Source organism: Aspergillus aculeatinus, assembly GCF_003184765.1.
Source record: "Aspergillus aculeatinus CBS 121060 unplaced genomic scaffold BO66scaffold_1, whole genome shotgun sequence".
In the NCBI taxonomy this organism is placed as follows: domain Eukaryota; kingdom Fungi; phylum Ascomycota; class Eurotiomycetes; order Eurotiales; family Aspergillaceae; genus Aspergillus; species Aspergillus aculeatinus.
The window spans coordinates 235482-251492 of NW_020291470.1; the positions used below are offsets into that span (position 1 = coordinate 235482).

General features: G+C 52.7%; 4 protein-coding genes across 4 annotated transcripts; 2 read left to right on the forward strand and 2 right to left on the reverse strand.

The window, feature by feature from the left end:
- Nucleotides 1–3427: 3427 nt before the first annotated feature.
- Nucleotides 3428–5514, forward strand: BO66DRAFT_407041 (putative sugar transporter; the record flags this gene model as incomplete). The annotated part of the gene is made up of 6 exons (XM_025649035.1): nucleotides 3428–3710; nucleotides 3814–3913; nucleotides 3972–3984; nucleotides 4037–4254; nucleotides 4310–4893; nucleotides 4949–5514. 6 exons carry the CDS (start codon nucleotides 3428–3430, stop codon nucleotides 5512–5514), a joined length of 1764 nt encoding a protein of 587 aa, XP_025509009.1.
- A 1217-nt stretch (nucleotides 5515–6731) lies between these two features.
- On the reverse strand, nucleotides 6732–8970 carry BO66DRAFT_310213 (serine/threonine-protein kinase; the record flags this gene model as incomplete). The annotated part of the gene is made up of 4 exons (XM_025643277.1): nucleotides 6732–7902; nucleotides 7959–8203; nucleotides 8348–8398; nucleotides 8527–8970. 4 exons carry the CDS (start codon nucleotides 8968–8970, stop codon nucleotides 6732–6734), a joined length of 1911 nt encoding a protein of 636 aa, XP_025509010.1.
- A 3108-nt stretch (nucleotides 8971–12078) lies between these two features.
- On the forward strand, nucleotides 12079–15076 carry BO66DRAFT_387134 (uncharacterized protein). The gene is made up of 2 exons (XM_025646227.1): nucleotides 12079–14194; nucleotides 14258–15076. The coding sequence occupies exons 1-2, from the start codon at nucleotides 12149–12151 to the stop codon at nucleotides 14774–14776; spliced, it is 2565 nt and encodes an 854-aa protein (XP_025509011.1). The 5' UTR covers nucleotides 12079–12148; the 3' UTR covers nucleotides 14777–15076.
- Nucleotides 15077–15378: 302 nt separating this feature from the next.
- BO66DRAFT_387136 (uncharacterized protein) lies at nucleotides 15379–15981 on the reverse strand. The gene has a single exon (XM_025646228.1). The coding sequence runs from the start codon at nucleotides 15894–15896 to the stop codon at nucleotides 15396–15398; it is 501 nt and encodes a 166-aa protein (XP_025509012.1). The 5' UTR covers nucleotides 15897–15981; the 3' UTR covers nucleotides 15379–15395.
- Between the last annotated feature and the right edge of the window lie 30 nt (nucleotides 15982–16011).

Consider the following 16011-nt stretch of genomic DNA (forward strand, 5'->3'; position numbering starts at 1 on the left):
TTGAAAACATCTCGGACGGTGACTCTGGGCCGATTTTTGCTCATGTAGTAAGACTGGACTTGGAGGAGGAAGAGAAGAGGCTGAAACTGGAAGATGGTGGCTTACGGTAACTAAATGATTCGCTACTCTATACCTGGTAGTCTACGTTTACTACGCTCGTCCTCATGTAGCTGACTCGCACAAATCTTCTCCCTTCATCTGAGAAGCAATCAGAACACAAGATAGCCGAAATTGCTGCAAAGTAAGTCGCAGTCTCGAACAAAGTGCGACTCGTGCCCTAGTCTGACATCAAGTACGCTGACAGGTCGGGGGAACACGTCTTACCCCATACCTCGGGATGTGTCTTTTGCCCCAAAGACGGTCCTTTCTGGTTGAGAATGAAAGCTCCATCCGGATTGGCTGGGACCAAGGTATGGCAGTGCCGAGCGAAGTCGAAGAGAAGACCAGGGCGAAACAGGCTAAGGGGTCCCTAATGAGACTAGACGAGGAGATGCTCGACTTTGGCCCCATCACCATTGGGATTCGGGACGGGTAATTGAGTCCCGGGCCACTTCGGCGGAAAAAGTACCGTCATTGGTCAGGGCGAGACAACGTTTCCCGTCGCTCACTCAACGGATTGCGGGCGTGACTGGAGCAAAGACATTGTGCAATGTTGTCCAGACTCGTCTCTTCTGTTTCTCTGTTCGGTCGAGGGGCAGGATTGGTGCATTATGACAATCGAATTGAGGGTAGGAGTAGTAGCGGAGGCTCCGGGCTGAGGCATCATCGCTCAAGACGGATGCGGACATGACGAACCGGACCATGATGAAAGGCTGCATCAACATCGAGCCTAAGCCTGCTTGGGAATCCAACCTCGTGTCGACAGGGTCAGACAAATCGAAATTGTTGACTCGTCGCTGAACTCTTGGCTTGAAACAGTTGGTGCGGGTGGTCGTTCGCATGTGTCCTGTAGATCGTGCACACTTCAGTTGCTTGTCAGACACGCCTGTTTTTCCTTACTTCCTTACCTTGACAGCAAGTATGCGAACCACCCCCCTCCTATCCTAATTCTGAGAAGACAATTGCCCCCGCCATGGAGTTAGATCCCGAACGAATCTCGTCGAAAGACCGTGAGTCGACGAAGTTTGGGCAGCGGTGAAATTGGAAAAGCGAATTCGCGGCACCTTCCGAATGTTTTCGAGACATGGGCTTCGGTGCCGACGCTGTCACCAGATGAGGTAATTTTACCTCCATATGATTACCGGTTTTGGATTAGTGCCAAATGGACCGTGTCTTCGATGACGTAGGGGCCAGGTCAATCTTGGCACGTGGGATTTTTTTCTGGCCCATCTCTTTTCCTTTCAGCTGGTTGATCAATCGCGAGATAGAGATGCGGTCAATCCTGATTGAACCCCATTCATGGTCATCACGAGACCCGAGACCCAAGACCCGATGGGCGCAGGGCTGGCAGCCTGGCACAATCTGAATCAGCAATGCGAGCGATTCATGAGCATGTCCAACGTGTGGTGGGGATCGTCTTTCCCTGAGGCGGAGCCCGAGGATGGCCGGAGAGACGGAGGAGACCCAGCCAGCCGCCCAAAGAAGCTTAAGGTCGCTTCCCAGTCCGATAATTTGAATATTTCAGTTTCGACGCCAGGCTCCAGGAAATGTTGTGAGCCAGCGGAGTGAGCCACAACGGCAAAGAATGGGTCGCCATGATGGGGTGGCTGTTCCCGTTCAAGGTTCTTGGACCCTCCTCCAGTTGACCATGAACTTTCAAAAGATGCATAATGATGGTGAGATGAAGGAGAGGAAGGGAAGTAATAACTATTTCTGTACAATGCTGTCAGTTCTTGCCCTTTTAGTACAAATATCATTGATAGGACCCCAGTGACTTAATCTGCAAGATAAGGAAGAGGTGCCAGTCCTGTAGGTCTGATTGTTCCTGTCCCTTTTCCATCCATGCCCATTCCTTCCAACTTCCCAACGCAGTGCTGCTTTAAGCGGGCCGTTCTGCAGCCAGCCAAATGCCAAGCCCACCAAAAGCCCCCACCTCCACACCACTTTCGACTTTGGGCCAATGAGCATTTCACCAAAAAAGGCGTCGGCGTCGGCCGGCGTGATCTGGGCTGAGCCTATCAAAGCTTCCGCGCCATTCTCCATTCTCCATTCTCCATTCTTCCTTCTCCGCTCCCGGCTACCCTTCACTAACCAAGTGCATGTGCTACTACTACTACTACTAAGTTACTGTATGTACAATCCCTCAATGTGGCTTGTCAAACAACCACCATCCCTTGCAACTACCCGATCTCATTGCTACTCTCTGCTTGCTGTTCAGAGAAGCTTAGAGGATCTTGATGCAACAGAGGATTTCGGCTGGTGGCCTGGAATTGAGCAGCCCATGCTGGAGAATCTGATAATCCTGGGTGACACCGAAAAACTTTTTTCTACCACTTGCAATCTTGATGCTGACAGACTTGCTTCACGCTGACTGGCTCATCGGCTGCATGACGACCCATTGTTGTCTTTTGCCCCCTCCAGTCCAATGGGCACCTATGGTCTCTACTGTACCTATCGATAGCGTACTAGCGTGAAAAAAAAAAAAAGTGTAGGGAAGGTTGAGAAGTACTTGAGTAGAAGCAAGATGAGGGACAATGCCATCACTCGTTGCTCCTTCAACTCTTTTGCTGTTTCCTCGACTCCCAAACCGTATATAGACTGCCAATTATTCTCTGTATCCTGCAATCTTTTCTCTCTCTCTCTTCCCTACCACCTCACGGCCCTACCCTCTCTCTTCCTTCCTCTTTTCCCACCTTTCCTCCTTCCTCTCCGCCCCTCCCCCGCAATCCCACCCACCCATCCTTCCTTCCTCTTTCATCCATCTATACCACGGCACCAGCAGTCAAGACGCCTACTGTTGCGGTAATTGTCTCATCGCCATCAGAAAGCTTCATTTTCACCGGCTTTCCCCGCTCTTCCCCCCCTCCCCCCAGGTTCTCTCGTCCTGTCATATCAGGTCAATTGGACCACCAGTTTTTCCAATTTCCTCGCCCCCTGGGCTATCAACATACCATTTACTTCTTCTTGGCCATTTTCAATCATCGCTTGAGCAGTTCTGCTGTACTCTTCGTCACTAGCAGCGACATAGGACCGGCTGACCCCATCATCCCCTCGCGCCACAAACAATACCATTGCGCCTCCCACTTGACCCTTGCGACAATCCGCTTCGTTAGCTTTTCCCATTCGCGCTCTACCGTCTTGATTCCCGGCCTAGCACCTGCATCCTGTGCGACTTGACAAGTAGAACGAATCTCCCCATTGCCCTCGGTGACTCCAGCCCATTCTCCACGGTAGACGAGCCCTCGACAGCGCTTCCTCGTTCCCACCACCGGCCATTGACCCTCGAATTTGACCCAAATTCCAAGCACCATCCTTTTCCCGAGCGACAATGCCCTTCGGAATCAACCCGTTCAAAAACCACGACCACAGCGACTTCGCTGGGGTCGTGATCCCTCTCGATCAGGCCCCAATGCGCTCGAGACCCGACACCCAGACAGCCAAACAAGTGGGCGGTACTGATGACAAGACTGATGAAAAGAGCCTTGACAGAGCTCCCTCCGAGGAAGCTGGGTTTGGATCCCTCCACAACTACGATCATATGACCATCGAAGCCCTTCGCGCTGAGATTGAGGCCGATCTGGTTGCCACGGGGCAGGACTCTGTCTATGACCGTACGTTACATATCATTATCCTTCGCGCTGAGAAGGGGCTCCATAACAATCATTCTTCTTATCCGTGTCGATGAGCAAAGGCAAAGCTAAATTTTATATGCAGGCAAAGCAAAGGTCATCAACAGAGCCATCCAGGATATTGGCATGGGCCGGTATCAGTGGGAGCTTTTTGCTATGTGCGGCTTCGGTTGGCTTGCAGACAAGTAAGTAGAAAACCGCTTCCCTCTCGCAGTGATCGTGTTGCTGACGCCGGGCCGCTAGTCTCTGGTTACAGGTAAGAGACCAAAGATGGTACCATCCAATGTCTATCATACTAACCTTTTAAGGGCATTGCTCTAACCCTAACACCGATCGCGGAGGAATTTGGAGTTTCCTCCACGCGGGTGCGATTCACCACCTGTGCTCTGTTCTTGGGTCTGTGCATTGGTGCTTCATTCTGGGGTATCGCTTCTGATATAGTTGGACGCCGTCTCGCCTTCAACACGACGCTTTTCTTGTGCAGTGTCTTTGGTGTGGCAGCTGGTGGCGGTCCGAACTGGATTGGGTATGTTATGGCTTTCATGTCTAAAGATAACCAATGATTGATGCTAACCATGCAGGACCTGTGCCCTCTATTCTTGCTTGGGTCTTGGTGTTGGTGGTAACCTACCCGTCGATGGAGCTTTATTTTTGGAATTCTTGCCTTTTGCTTCCGGAAACATGTTGACCATGCTGAGTGTCTGGTGGCCTGTCGGTCAGCTGATCTCCAGTCTGCTCGCCTGGGCTTTGATTCCCAACTTCAGCTGTGACAGCGGTCTTCCTTCGTGCGGTGACGTCGCAAGTGGGGTCGCTTGCTGCAGCAAGCAGGATAACATGGGCTGGAGATACTTCGTCTTCACCATTGGTGGCTTGACCTTCCTCATGTTTATCTGCCGTTTCTTCCTCTTCCACCTCTACGAATCGCCCAAGTTCCTGCTGGGCCGTGGTCGCCAGGCTGACGCCGTTGCTTCTGTATACGGCATTGCTCACAAGAACAAGACCAAGACGTGGCTCACCGAGGAGATCCTGAACGAGATCGGCGGTTATCAACAGGAGGCTCAGAAGGAGAAGCTCAGCTCGACCGAGATCGTGAAGAGATATCTTTCCAAGTTCTCTTTCGACCACATTGCCCCGCTCTTTGCCACAAAGAAGCTTGCTATGAGCAGTACGTATTAGCCATGTCAAGTGTATCTCGTGTTCTTGCTAACACCTCGCCTTAGCTATTCTGCTCTGGTTCTGCTGGACTACCATTGGAATGGGCTATCCCCTCTTCAATGCCTTCCTTCCCCAGTACCTGGCCAACAATGGGAGCGATGGCTCCAGCTCCACTTACATCGCCTATCGGAACTACGCCATCACGTCCGTCGTCGGCGTTCCTGGTTCCATTCTAGCCTGCTATACCGTGGAGATCAAGTACGTCGGTCGCAAGGGCACGATGTGCATCGCGACTCTGATCACCGGTGTCCTGCTCTTCTGTTTCACTGCCTCCACCGACTCGAACGTCCAGCTCGTCTGCTCCTGTCTGGAAGCCTTCTTCCAAAACATCATGTACGGTGTTCTGTACGCGTACACTCCGGAGGTCTTCCCGGCCCCCAACCGCGGCACTGCCACGGGCATCTCCTCCTGTCTCAACCGGATCGCCGGTCTCTGTGCCCCCCTGGTGGCTATCTACGGCGGTTCCGCCAGCCCTGATGCCCCCATCTACGCATCGGGTGCATTGATCCTGGCTGCGTTCCTGGCCATGTGCCTGCTGCCCATCGAGACTATGGGCCGGCAAATCATGTAGAAAATCCACCCTGAGAAGGAGAAACGGCGACACCCGTGCCTTCTTCAACGGGAACCTCATGCCCTCATGTTTATATCCCTATGTTTGTTGACGATGCAGCATTGATCTGACTCATGATTGATACCATTTTTGTACTATTTGTTTTCGTTGGTTCCTTGGGCGATGTTTTGTGATCCGTGCACAAAGGTGAGATGTGTTCGCATGCATCGTTATGATTTTTTATTTTTCACCTGTGATTATTATGTCTGCTGGATGGAGTGAAGGCTCCGCTTACACATACTTTGGACTCTGGTGTATAGAATCATGATAGAGTACAGAACCCCCCACCTAAAATAGCATTCTCACGTTACACATCAAAACCCCCACAACCGTTATATAGCAAACCTTACATGTCTTTTGAATGAAGTAAGGAGTAATATCCCAAATAAATTCATCTATCATACAACATACATGCCGATCATCAGGTCACTTCATTTACAGACCAAAACTGGGGAAATTCAAGAAAGAGAAAATTGACGGCCAAGTCGGTACTAGTAATCTACGTACCAAAACGCAGCTTCTACGCACAAAATTCGTCAGGGAACAAGGCAGAAATGTCGAAGACAGCAATGAAAAGGGAGCGAAAGGCAAGAAAGAAGAGAGGGGGGAAGAAACGCTGTAAACCATAAAGTCAACACATCATTGTTCCTGCGCAGGTATATATTCATGGACGGGTTGCATCAAGATATGAATGACATGACAAGATCCAGGGGGGGGAAAGGTTTAAATGAAGAAGGGGGGCCAGGAGATGTATATGATTCGATCATGCGGGCGCATATATCCATCCGTAGTGTAAGTCCGGTGGGCAATCCCGACGAAGAAGGTAGGAAGGAAGAAATGATATGTGTAAAATGTGGGGAAAAGAAGAAGGTACCGTAAGTCGGGTTAGAAATGGAAGGGAGAACTGAATCTTATCAACGCAAAGAGGTAGAACACGCACAAGAAGTTTTATCATAAATGAAAACATAAATAGAAAGTCGAGGAAGAGAAAAATAAAAAAGAACACCCTGAGAAATGCGACCGATTGATTATAAACCACCCAGAGGAAATCAATCCCATTCACCAAGCCAGAGGAGAAACATTGTCACCGTATGCACTGAACTCATAAAAATAGGAACTCGTAGCCCGAAGGCTGTCTCGATTCGTTAAGGACGTGACCTCGGATCGTCGAAAGAAAATCAAGCAACAGGCTGGTGGCGTCGACCGCGTTTCTCTAGGAGAGTAGCGTTATCCAGGTTCAGCTCGAAAGGCTCCCGCGCGCCTCGGGCAATGCTCTGTCTTGCAGCGGCGGCCACCTTGGCACTGTGTTGCCCGTAGCCTTGTTGCTGTCGGGGTTGATGGGCTTGTCGTGCTTGCGCGGCATGGCTGGGAGCACCACTCAAGTTTGTAGATCGCAATTTCGCCTCCATGGCAGCGACATCACCGGCCTGCTGTGAGGACTTGGGGATCTTGGAAGGGGCAAAATCTTCGCGCTGGATGGGTTGATAGTTGATCTCATCCGGCTCATCGTAGTCTTCGTTCAGAGGGTTCAGCGCCGACCGGAAGTTCGTCGAGGGGTTGGCCCCACGGTAACCTTGACGGAAGTTCTTGCGACGTTTGCCCTCCTCTTCTTGTCTGTGCACGGCATAACCAACATCGAAGACCTCGCGCAAATTGATCGCTCCAGGAGAACGGAAGTCCATGGGGCGTTCCATACCAGCCGATGGTTGGTCGCCCAGGCGGGCACTGATCGGAGCGAATGGCGCTTGATCGGCCGCAAATGCATCCAAGGGCTGTCCCTGCTTGCGGGTAGTAAGAGGCGTTGCAAGTGGAGGAGCGTCCGCAGCAGCTTCGGTAGCTTCATCGGTGCCACGGATCCAGGGATGGGCGAGAAACTGCTTGATGGTATAGCGCTTCTCCGGATCCACCGTCAGGAGATGAGAGATCAGATCCTGGGCCGACTTGGAAATATCGTCCCACCACGGCGATAGGAAGGTGTATTGACCACGAGCAACCTTTTCAGTCAGGATCTGGATGCTCTCGTCGTAGAACGGCGGGAAACCACAGAGGAGAGTGTAGAGAACGCAACCCAGGGCCCACATATCGACACTCTTGGAGTACCGCTCATCTTTGACGATCTCAGGGGCGGTGTATCCGACTGTTCCACACGGCGTCATGGTTTGGCTGTCCCAGATAACCTTCGACAACCCAAAGTCGGCGATCTTAATCAAGCCGATACCACCAGCACCTTTTCCAGGAATAAACTCGCCCTCGTCGACCTTGTCTTCGTCACCGGGCTGGCGAGGTTTGGGGTGCTTGCTCGGGATGAATTCTGTCGGGTAGAAGAGAAGGTTTTCGGGTTTGATATCACTATGACTTCAGTTAGTGTCTTTCGATCACAGAACATATGTTTCTAGATCTCGTACCGATGCACAACTCCGGAAGTCTCGTGGAGATACTCAATTGCCTGGGCGACCTGCACAATAACATGGCGACTGAGCTCTTCACTGAAGTAGGTCAATCTCACGATTTGATGGAACAGCTCGCCACCGGGGCAGAGTTCGAGGATGATATAGTAGTATTGACGCGACTCGGAGAAACTAATCAGCTTGACGATGTTAGGGTGGTCGAGATTGCGCATGATCTGCACTTCTTTCAGGATGTTGGCACGCTATAACAAGGTCAGTTACTCTGGTTTGTAACACAATGGGTGGCAGCTGTAGCAAACGACGCGGAGCGGAACGTTGCAGAGCAGGTGTGAGCGATAGACAGGGGATGCCCGGTGAATGGATGATGTTATCTAGTTTTTGCGCACCTCCGTAGCTTTGGGTTTCTTTCTGATCCCCGGATGCAGATGGGCGGCAGTCTAGTAGAAGGACATTGGCCAAATGATTCAAAGATGACAGAGCACAGAACACAAAACCAAGAAAGAAATCGCGAGAGAAAGCAGGAAGCGACTGGCAAAAGAGCAAAGGAGATAGCTAGCGGTCCTACCTGGTTGCTGTTCATCTCAAACTTGCGCACCACCTTGATGGCGACTTCCCCGAACTCGCCGGTGGTGTCCTTGGCGCGATAGACGTTGCTAAAGGCGCCATCCCCCATCTTCTCCATCAAGATCCAGCGCTCGAGACCCGGGTATTTAGGCATCTTGTTCCGACTACTTTTCTCTTCGGCGATGATCTGCTCGATCTCGAGTTCGCGAGCGCGCCTAGACTGTGACGAGTCGGAGTTCCGCTGAGAAGGCTGAGCGTTTCCGTTGCCTAGTTTGCTGTCAATGGCGTCGAGGTTGCCGGCAGCGGCGGGATAGGAGCCCTGTGGTTGACGTTGTTGTTCGGCATGGATGGGCGAAACATTGGTGGTGGGTTCGGCATGCGGCGTCACCAGGCGGGCTTGCTTGCCATGACGTATGAAATTTTTGAGATTCTGTATGGTACTCATAGTGCTGAGTAAGGGGGGGGGCTTGGAAAATAAAATGAGATCAAAATGGGAACGGAGAGGGAAGAGAGGGAGGAGAAGGAAAGGTTGGAGGTAAGGTGAGGTAGCAGCAGAGCAGCAGTAGCCGGAAACAAAAGGTGATGATGAAATAGGATTTGAAAAGAGACTGTCAACCAGGAATAGTGCGGCTGTCGTCCGGAAACTCTTTTCTGTCTAGGGTTTCCCTGTCTTGAATGGTTTATCCTCTAATTATTACTTGTTGTGTTTGTGCTCAACAAGGTCTGAGTGTTGAATGTTAGTTGTGTGATTGAGAGAGGGTGAAGAGGGAGGGAGAGATTAGAAAGTGGTGGGAGTGATAATGATGACGATAGGGAAATGGGCCAGAGTCAAGAAGACATGAGATGGACACAGAGAATAGCAAGAGGGGATGACAGGTCCAAGGCAGTTGGGAATGAAATTGGAAAAAGGAAAAGAAAAACAGAGATCGAGGGGGAAAAATGCAGGTGGGGAGGGGGAGATTTGCCAGGTGATTAAATGCGCCGTGCAGAAGAAGAAAAAGGTGTGCGCGGATGACGGTGGTGGTGGTGGTAATGGTGGTGGTGGTGGTGATGATGATGGGGGGAGGGAGGGGCTAATGATTATCGTAGGGGAAAGACAAAAGAGGTATGAGATAATTTTAATTTAAGGCTGGGCTGATGGAAGGCAACACAGAAGGCGAGAGAAGAGGGCCGTCCAAAGCAGTTTCAGTACCTGAAAGAGGAATTCTAAACGTCTTGCAGCCTGAGAGAGGAGAACGACGAAGGGAGATAGTGGGGAATGGGCCGATACAGTTTCAATAATGTCTTTTAGATTGTTGTTGTGGGAGGGAGAGAGTCAGAATACGGAGGAGCAGGAAGAGGAAGCAGAAGAAGAAGAAGACTGGAGGACGAGGGAAAATGAAACAATGCGATGGAAATGAGGATATGAGGATATAAAGTCTAATTCGATCCAGTGCTCCGTAAGCACAACGCCATGGCTTGTTCTTGGTGAGGCAAAAGATGTTAGCAGCTGATGAGCTGAAGCAGAAAAAAAAAGAAGAGCAAACCAATACGTACATCATCAACGAGCAGCAGCAGCAGCAGCAGCAGCAGTAGCAGCAACAGCATAAACTGACAGTGACAGTAACAGAGAGATAGGAGGGAAACAGCGGACAGCGTCATCATCAGCTACCATCAATACCCTCAATACAATGCCCATACCTGGGTGATACACCCCCATCCATACCCAATGCCCCAATGGGACCCAACTTCTTCGATCAAAATTACCGCCTGACCGAAAACCACAAACAAGATGACGTCGAGGGCTCCCGCAGCATGGTGGCTGAGTCAGCCGCCCAGGGCATGCATCGCATCGTAACTAAGGCTGGCTCTGTCTGTCGCTTCTTCTTTCCTCGGATCTTTCGTCGTCCTCCTCCTCTCCTCCTCATTCATTCATTCTCCCCTCCTCCACTAACGGGCAAGTGACGGAACACGGCGTCATCTCTCGTCATGTTCCCTTCCCGATCGTCGCGACTGTTCGGTTCTTTCTATTGTTTGGTCCCAACAGAAAATAAGATGTCATAGCTTCGCATCTCCGCAATCCTAGGTTGAACTACAGGTACTCTTCATATTACCCGGGAACGAAGAGCCCCAGTCGTTGTCTAGATCTTGATCTGATCCACCATTCACGCACAAGAAAGATCCCTGAAAAAGAGATGGCAGATGGATGTCATGGTGATAACGCATGGCGGCTGGAGACAGTACGAGTAACTAGACTCATCCGAGTACTTAAGAGATCGAATTTTGCTGGCTGCCCTTTCCCCCTTGTCTTTCCCCATGTGGTCTTCTCTCTATCAAGATCATGGGTTAAATCCCGGCCATCGATATCAGCGACCGTTTAAGCTTCCCTTCGGTTGAAGCGAGGTTGGTGAGGATTGACCATGGGTTGCGCAGCGCCACTCCCGAGCGACGGCCATGAGAGGATGTCATCGATGATGCAATGCCAGACACAGCGCCTGGTCTGTGGGAAAAGTAGGTATACTTGGTAGTAAACAATAATAAATACCAATCGTGGGGAGGGAGATATTCTGACAGCCAACTGTTAATTAGTTATAGTTGGTAACCTATTAATAATATTCATAGTAAGTAGTCGAATGAATTGGTAGTGCAGGAAATTCCCGTGATGCTGCAGGCTTGGTTGGTGGACGAAATCCCCCCAACTTCAAGGTTCTCCTCATTCTTCCATTTCTTCCTTTTCTTCCTCTTTCTCTTTCAAGATCCTCCCTCTTCCCCAACTTCGGTGTGCCTGGCCTTTCTAATTACCTTCGATTTACGGTCCCCTGTCACCCCCCCCCCCCCATTCAACCAGCCATACACATGTATCCCTAAAGTTCAGTCATGTAGATCATCCTGGCCCGACGTCGATTGTCCGCAGCCAGTCTCATTGCTTTCTGGAGGGGGTGACTGTCACTATCCGCCTGCCCGCGCGTCGGATCCGCAACGTGGAATGTCCCTGCAACTCGCGCACTTGGCCTCGTTCTCACTCGCTTTCCTCGGGTCTTTTCGTGCCAACAAGATCGCCTTTTGCGGGTCGTGCCTTGCCTGCTGCTGCTGTCCGTTCTTATCTACATACTCTATTTGTAGAGCCAGCTGGGACTAAATTTACCTGGCTGTGGGTGTGGGCTGGCCTAGAGCGGGTGTTGGACTTTGTAAGACACGCATTGGAAGACAGTCACACACACACACTACACACTACACTATACATTCACCATACATTCACCACACACTCAACCCTTACGCCGCACCAAATCTCCCTTGCTGGTTAGCATTCATCAGGGTGGGAGAGGAGAACAAAGGGACCGGAGTTCTTCGCCGTGGGATCTCTTCGGCACACTCTTCCTTTGTTCTCTTTCGCTGTCCATTTACAAGATTGTAGTCCTCCTCCACCAGACCCAACCGAGACACAGCATCCCCTCCCCCCTCACCATTGCTACGATATGCGACCGGCACCAAGTTGACTTGAAACCCATTTTTCCTTTAAAACAAAAAATAATAGAAAACAAAAAAGAAAAAAAAGAAACCACCAGAACTAAAACACCATTCAAACCCGACCACTGCCCGCTTGTCACTTGGACCAATCTGCCGGACCGTTGGGCCTCCTCACAATGCCCAGCCTGGCGAATGCTGGCACCTCTGTCGCCTCACCAGAACACTTGGATCCGCCCCAGTTGAGGGCCCACAAGTCTCTACGTCGCCGGCCAAATGTTCCCTTGAACTCTCCATCCGCCGCCCAAACAATAAAACCAGTGGGCCACAATGGCCTCCCGTCAGGGACAGCCTCTCTGCCACCAGCTCCCGTTCGTCCCTTGACGCCTCCCGCGGTCGCCTCAACCGAAGACTCCAACACCCACGGGGCGCATATCGCAACAACACCTTCTTTACTCTCGGTGAGCGATGCGATAACCCCGAGGCCATCGCATCCTCCCACGCCCGAAACCACCCCTCCTCAAGTCGCAGCCTCGGCTAAGCGTCCGGCCCTCAAGCAACTGGCCCAGTCCTTCTCCTCGTCTCGGGCGGATTCCTTTCGGACTGCGCTGGAAATCATCTCAGATGCTGGAACTGAAACCCCGTCTCGGTCAGCCCGGTCCTGCTCGTTTGTAACCAGACAGAGCGATCCGTCCGACCACAGCGACACGCGAAGCGGAGAGACAACACCGATACCAACTCATACTTCTAACCGGATGCGTTCCGCGACACCAGAGATGTTGATGGCAGAGAGTCGGCAAGATGCGACACAAAATACACCGGCACCTGCTCCCCGTCAAAAGGGATCTGCATCTAGCCGTATCGACCGTGACTCAGACACGGCGGAACACCCAATTTACATGGTCGGGTCGGATGCAGACAGCACGGACGTGCTTCCCGTCCGCTCGAAAAGCGTACGAAGGCAGGGGGCTGACTCGCACGAGCCTGTAGGTGGATTGTCAATCGAGCAGTTCCGAGAGCAGATCGGCTGGCCCCAGACCGAGCCTACTACAGCCGAACCAGACGCCTCGCGAAGGTTCTCTAATGTGTCCACGACGTCCACCGTTGAGGTTATGATTATCGACTCGCCACGATCAACTCAACGATCACTTCGTCACACTGAGAAGAGGAGCTCTCTCCGCTCAGTCAGCTCTCCCTTGACGAAATCGGAACATACCTCACTGGTCTCTAACCCGGACTCGCAGCATCGGCTGGTTCATAAGAGTGCGCGCATCACAGAACAAGACCGTCGAAGTGTTGCTTCGGAGATGTCGATTTCGGGGATTTCGACAATGAGCTTTCTCCCGCCGAATGTGGAAATAGTACCGGTGGTGGTGATACCCGAGCGGCGGTCGTCCCTGAAGTCCTCGACTTCGACCAGCCGGAATACCTCCCAAAGTCGCTCCCGACATTCGAGTCGACGCGCTCCGGTCGCCTCGGGCAGCCGCCCAGGCTCGCTGGAACCTCCGCGCCGCAAGGAGCGGACGCTGTCCGATGCGAGCACCAACGCGGACAAGCGGGCGCGATCTCGAGGCCGTAGCGATGGTAGGCCGGTCATCCCCCAGCGTAATTCGTCGTTGTCTGCACCAACCAGCCGCAACAATTCGCGGACCACGTCTCTCACCTCCGAGAGCCTACGGAATCACACGATGGCAATGGAGCAAGAGACGCGAAAGAAGCCAGCGCCACTTCCTCTGTCCCAACCTGAGGGGTCGTCCCACGGCCGGGCTGCGCACGATGTTCCAGAAGCCGCGAAAACGCAGTCCATCATCATCGGTGTCGAAGATATGTCGCATCTCCGGCCGCCGTCCATGCCCTATACCCAAGTCTCCATCCCGTCCTCATCTCCCGGCGTGATCGAAATCAGTGAAGCGAGGACGATCGCCATCTTTCCGCACAACAACGAGTCATTATTGCTGGTAGAGCCACAATCACAATCTACCGCGCGTGAGCAGATTCCTGATATAGCATCCCAGGACAAGCCCCAAACGCCGGCCCCGTCGACGCAGTTCGAGGTGGAGTCACCGTTGAAGAACCCCCGCCAACCTCCCAAGCCACCGGTCTGCCAAGTGTCGCCGCCATCGCCCGTGCAAGACGCCAGTCGCCAACTGGGAGCCGCCGTGCGTGAAGCCGAAGCGAATGGACGTCCGGCCCGTCGGTTCGGGTCCATCCGACGTCCGTGGATGGTACGTCCTCGGTCTGATTCATATAATTCTGCTCTCGAGTCTTTCTCACTGACGTCCGTGAAGAACCGCAAGGCGGACAACCCCGAAATCGAGGGGCGCCTGCAGCCCTTCTGGCGACCGCGTCGCTTCTGGGACGACTCGGAGACCGACACTTCCTCCCCCAACGGGTGTCCCGTTGAAGACCGGCACCACCACGAGCCCGACACGGTGATAAAGAACTCGCTGGGGATGCCGCAGCAGCGGACGGTGCTGGAGGGGCCGCCCATCTCGCGCAACCCGGAGACCCGACGCCGGCTGGGCGGCCACCACCACGCTGCCAACCGCGGCACCCTGGTCGGCAGCAGCCAAGTGTTCACGCCGGAGGCCCTGTACTCGCAGACCTCCCTCCACCACCACCGGTTCCAGTCCCTGTCGTGGTGGCGGTTGCGGCTGCGGGCCGGCAAGGTGCGCAACCTCCGCAAACGCATGCGCCGGGTCTGGCAGCAGCACGGCGAACGTCGACGCGAAGCCAAGCGCGAGAAGCTGAAGCAGAGCATCGGGGACGCGGTGCTGGTCGATTCCAGCACGAGCCCGAGGCCATAGCTGCGCTACCATTAATGACGATCGACGAGTGATGCATTTTTGCTTAGAGGATTGGATACACAGGTTGATTTTGAAGTTACGCATGCTTATGATTTTTTTTTTGTTGTTGTGTCATGTTTACGATTGATGATATTGACGATTGACGATACCAATTTTGTTTCTGTCTATTTTTTTTTGTTCTCAATACCGCGAAGCAAGCCCACGATCGTCTCACTTTCATTCTATTTCCAAGATTCAGATCAAGATACCACAAGATTAGCAATTCCCACTCACCAGTTACCACAAATAATAACCCCGAGTGCAGCATCCATGGCGGGATTCCTATGAACCCTCCCTCTAAGAACAAGACAGCCCTAATCCACAGACCATCTCCATAGGTAATCAACCAGCCCAACTCAACACATACATACATACATACATAAAAGCCTCCGAAAAGACCAAGCATCCATCTCCCTCTCCCATTCCATTCCATTCCATCCAATCCAACCACCTCACTCCCAACTCCCCGCAAATAGCGACCCAAGAATAAACCCCCATCCCACCGACAAGACAGAATCCCCATTCCCATCCCCATCCCCATCCCAAACCCCAGTAACCCAAAAATCCCGACAGCAAAAACTCACCGCAACCGCCCCCGAACAGCCATGCCCCCAAACTCCGCCTCCCGGGCCCTCTTCCTCCGCCGCAACTCCTCGCTCTCCTCCACCCCCGGCCCGACTGGTCGTGGTCGTGGTCGTGCAGCATCAACACCCCCTCCCCGCATCCGCATCCGCTCCCAACACCCCGGATCAAGGAACGGCTGCGGCGCGAGCGCGAAGTTGAATTCCGTGTCGCTTCTGCTTCGGCTGCTTCCTGGTTTGTCTCTGGATGCGGGGTTGGGGGTGGGAGTGGGGTTTGAGGATGAGGATGAGGATGAGGATGAGGGTTCGAGGAGAAGGGATGGGGGTCGGGTGGTTGTGTTCGGGTTCGGGGAGAGATGCTTCTTCTTTGGGGGGAAGAGGGCCCGTTTTTGCGGGATGAGGAGCGAGGACGGGGCGGGGCGGGTTGTTTGGAACTTGCGGGATTGCGGGTTGGAAGGGGTTTGGGGCTGGGGCTGGGCTGGGGCTTGGGGTTGGGGCATGATGGGTTTTGCTTTTAGGTTAAGTTGGGGGTGTGTGGGGGATTGGTGAGGGAGGAGGTTGTAGAGGGGAAATGGGAGGATAAATTTGATGAATGTAGGAGAAGGGTTTAGTAAG

Excerpts from the sequence above, each read along its gene's own strand:
- BO66DRAFT_387134 (XM_025646227.1), top strand. The coding sequence starts at position 12,149 with ATGCCCAGCCTGGCGAATGCTGGCACCTCTGTCGCCTCACCAGAACAC. Across the intron at positions 14,195-14,257 it reads CCATCCGACGTCCGTGGATG|AACCGCAAGGCGGACAACCC; the intron begins GTACGTCCTCGG and ends ACGTCCGTGAAG.
- BO66DRAFT_387136 (XM_025646228.1), bottom strand. The coding sequence starts at position 15,896 with ATGCCCCAACCCCAAGCCCCAGCCCAGCCCCAGCCCCAAACCCCTTCC.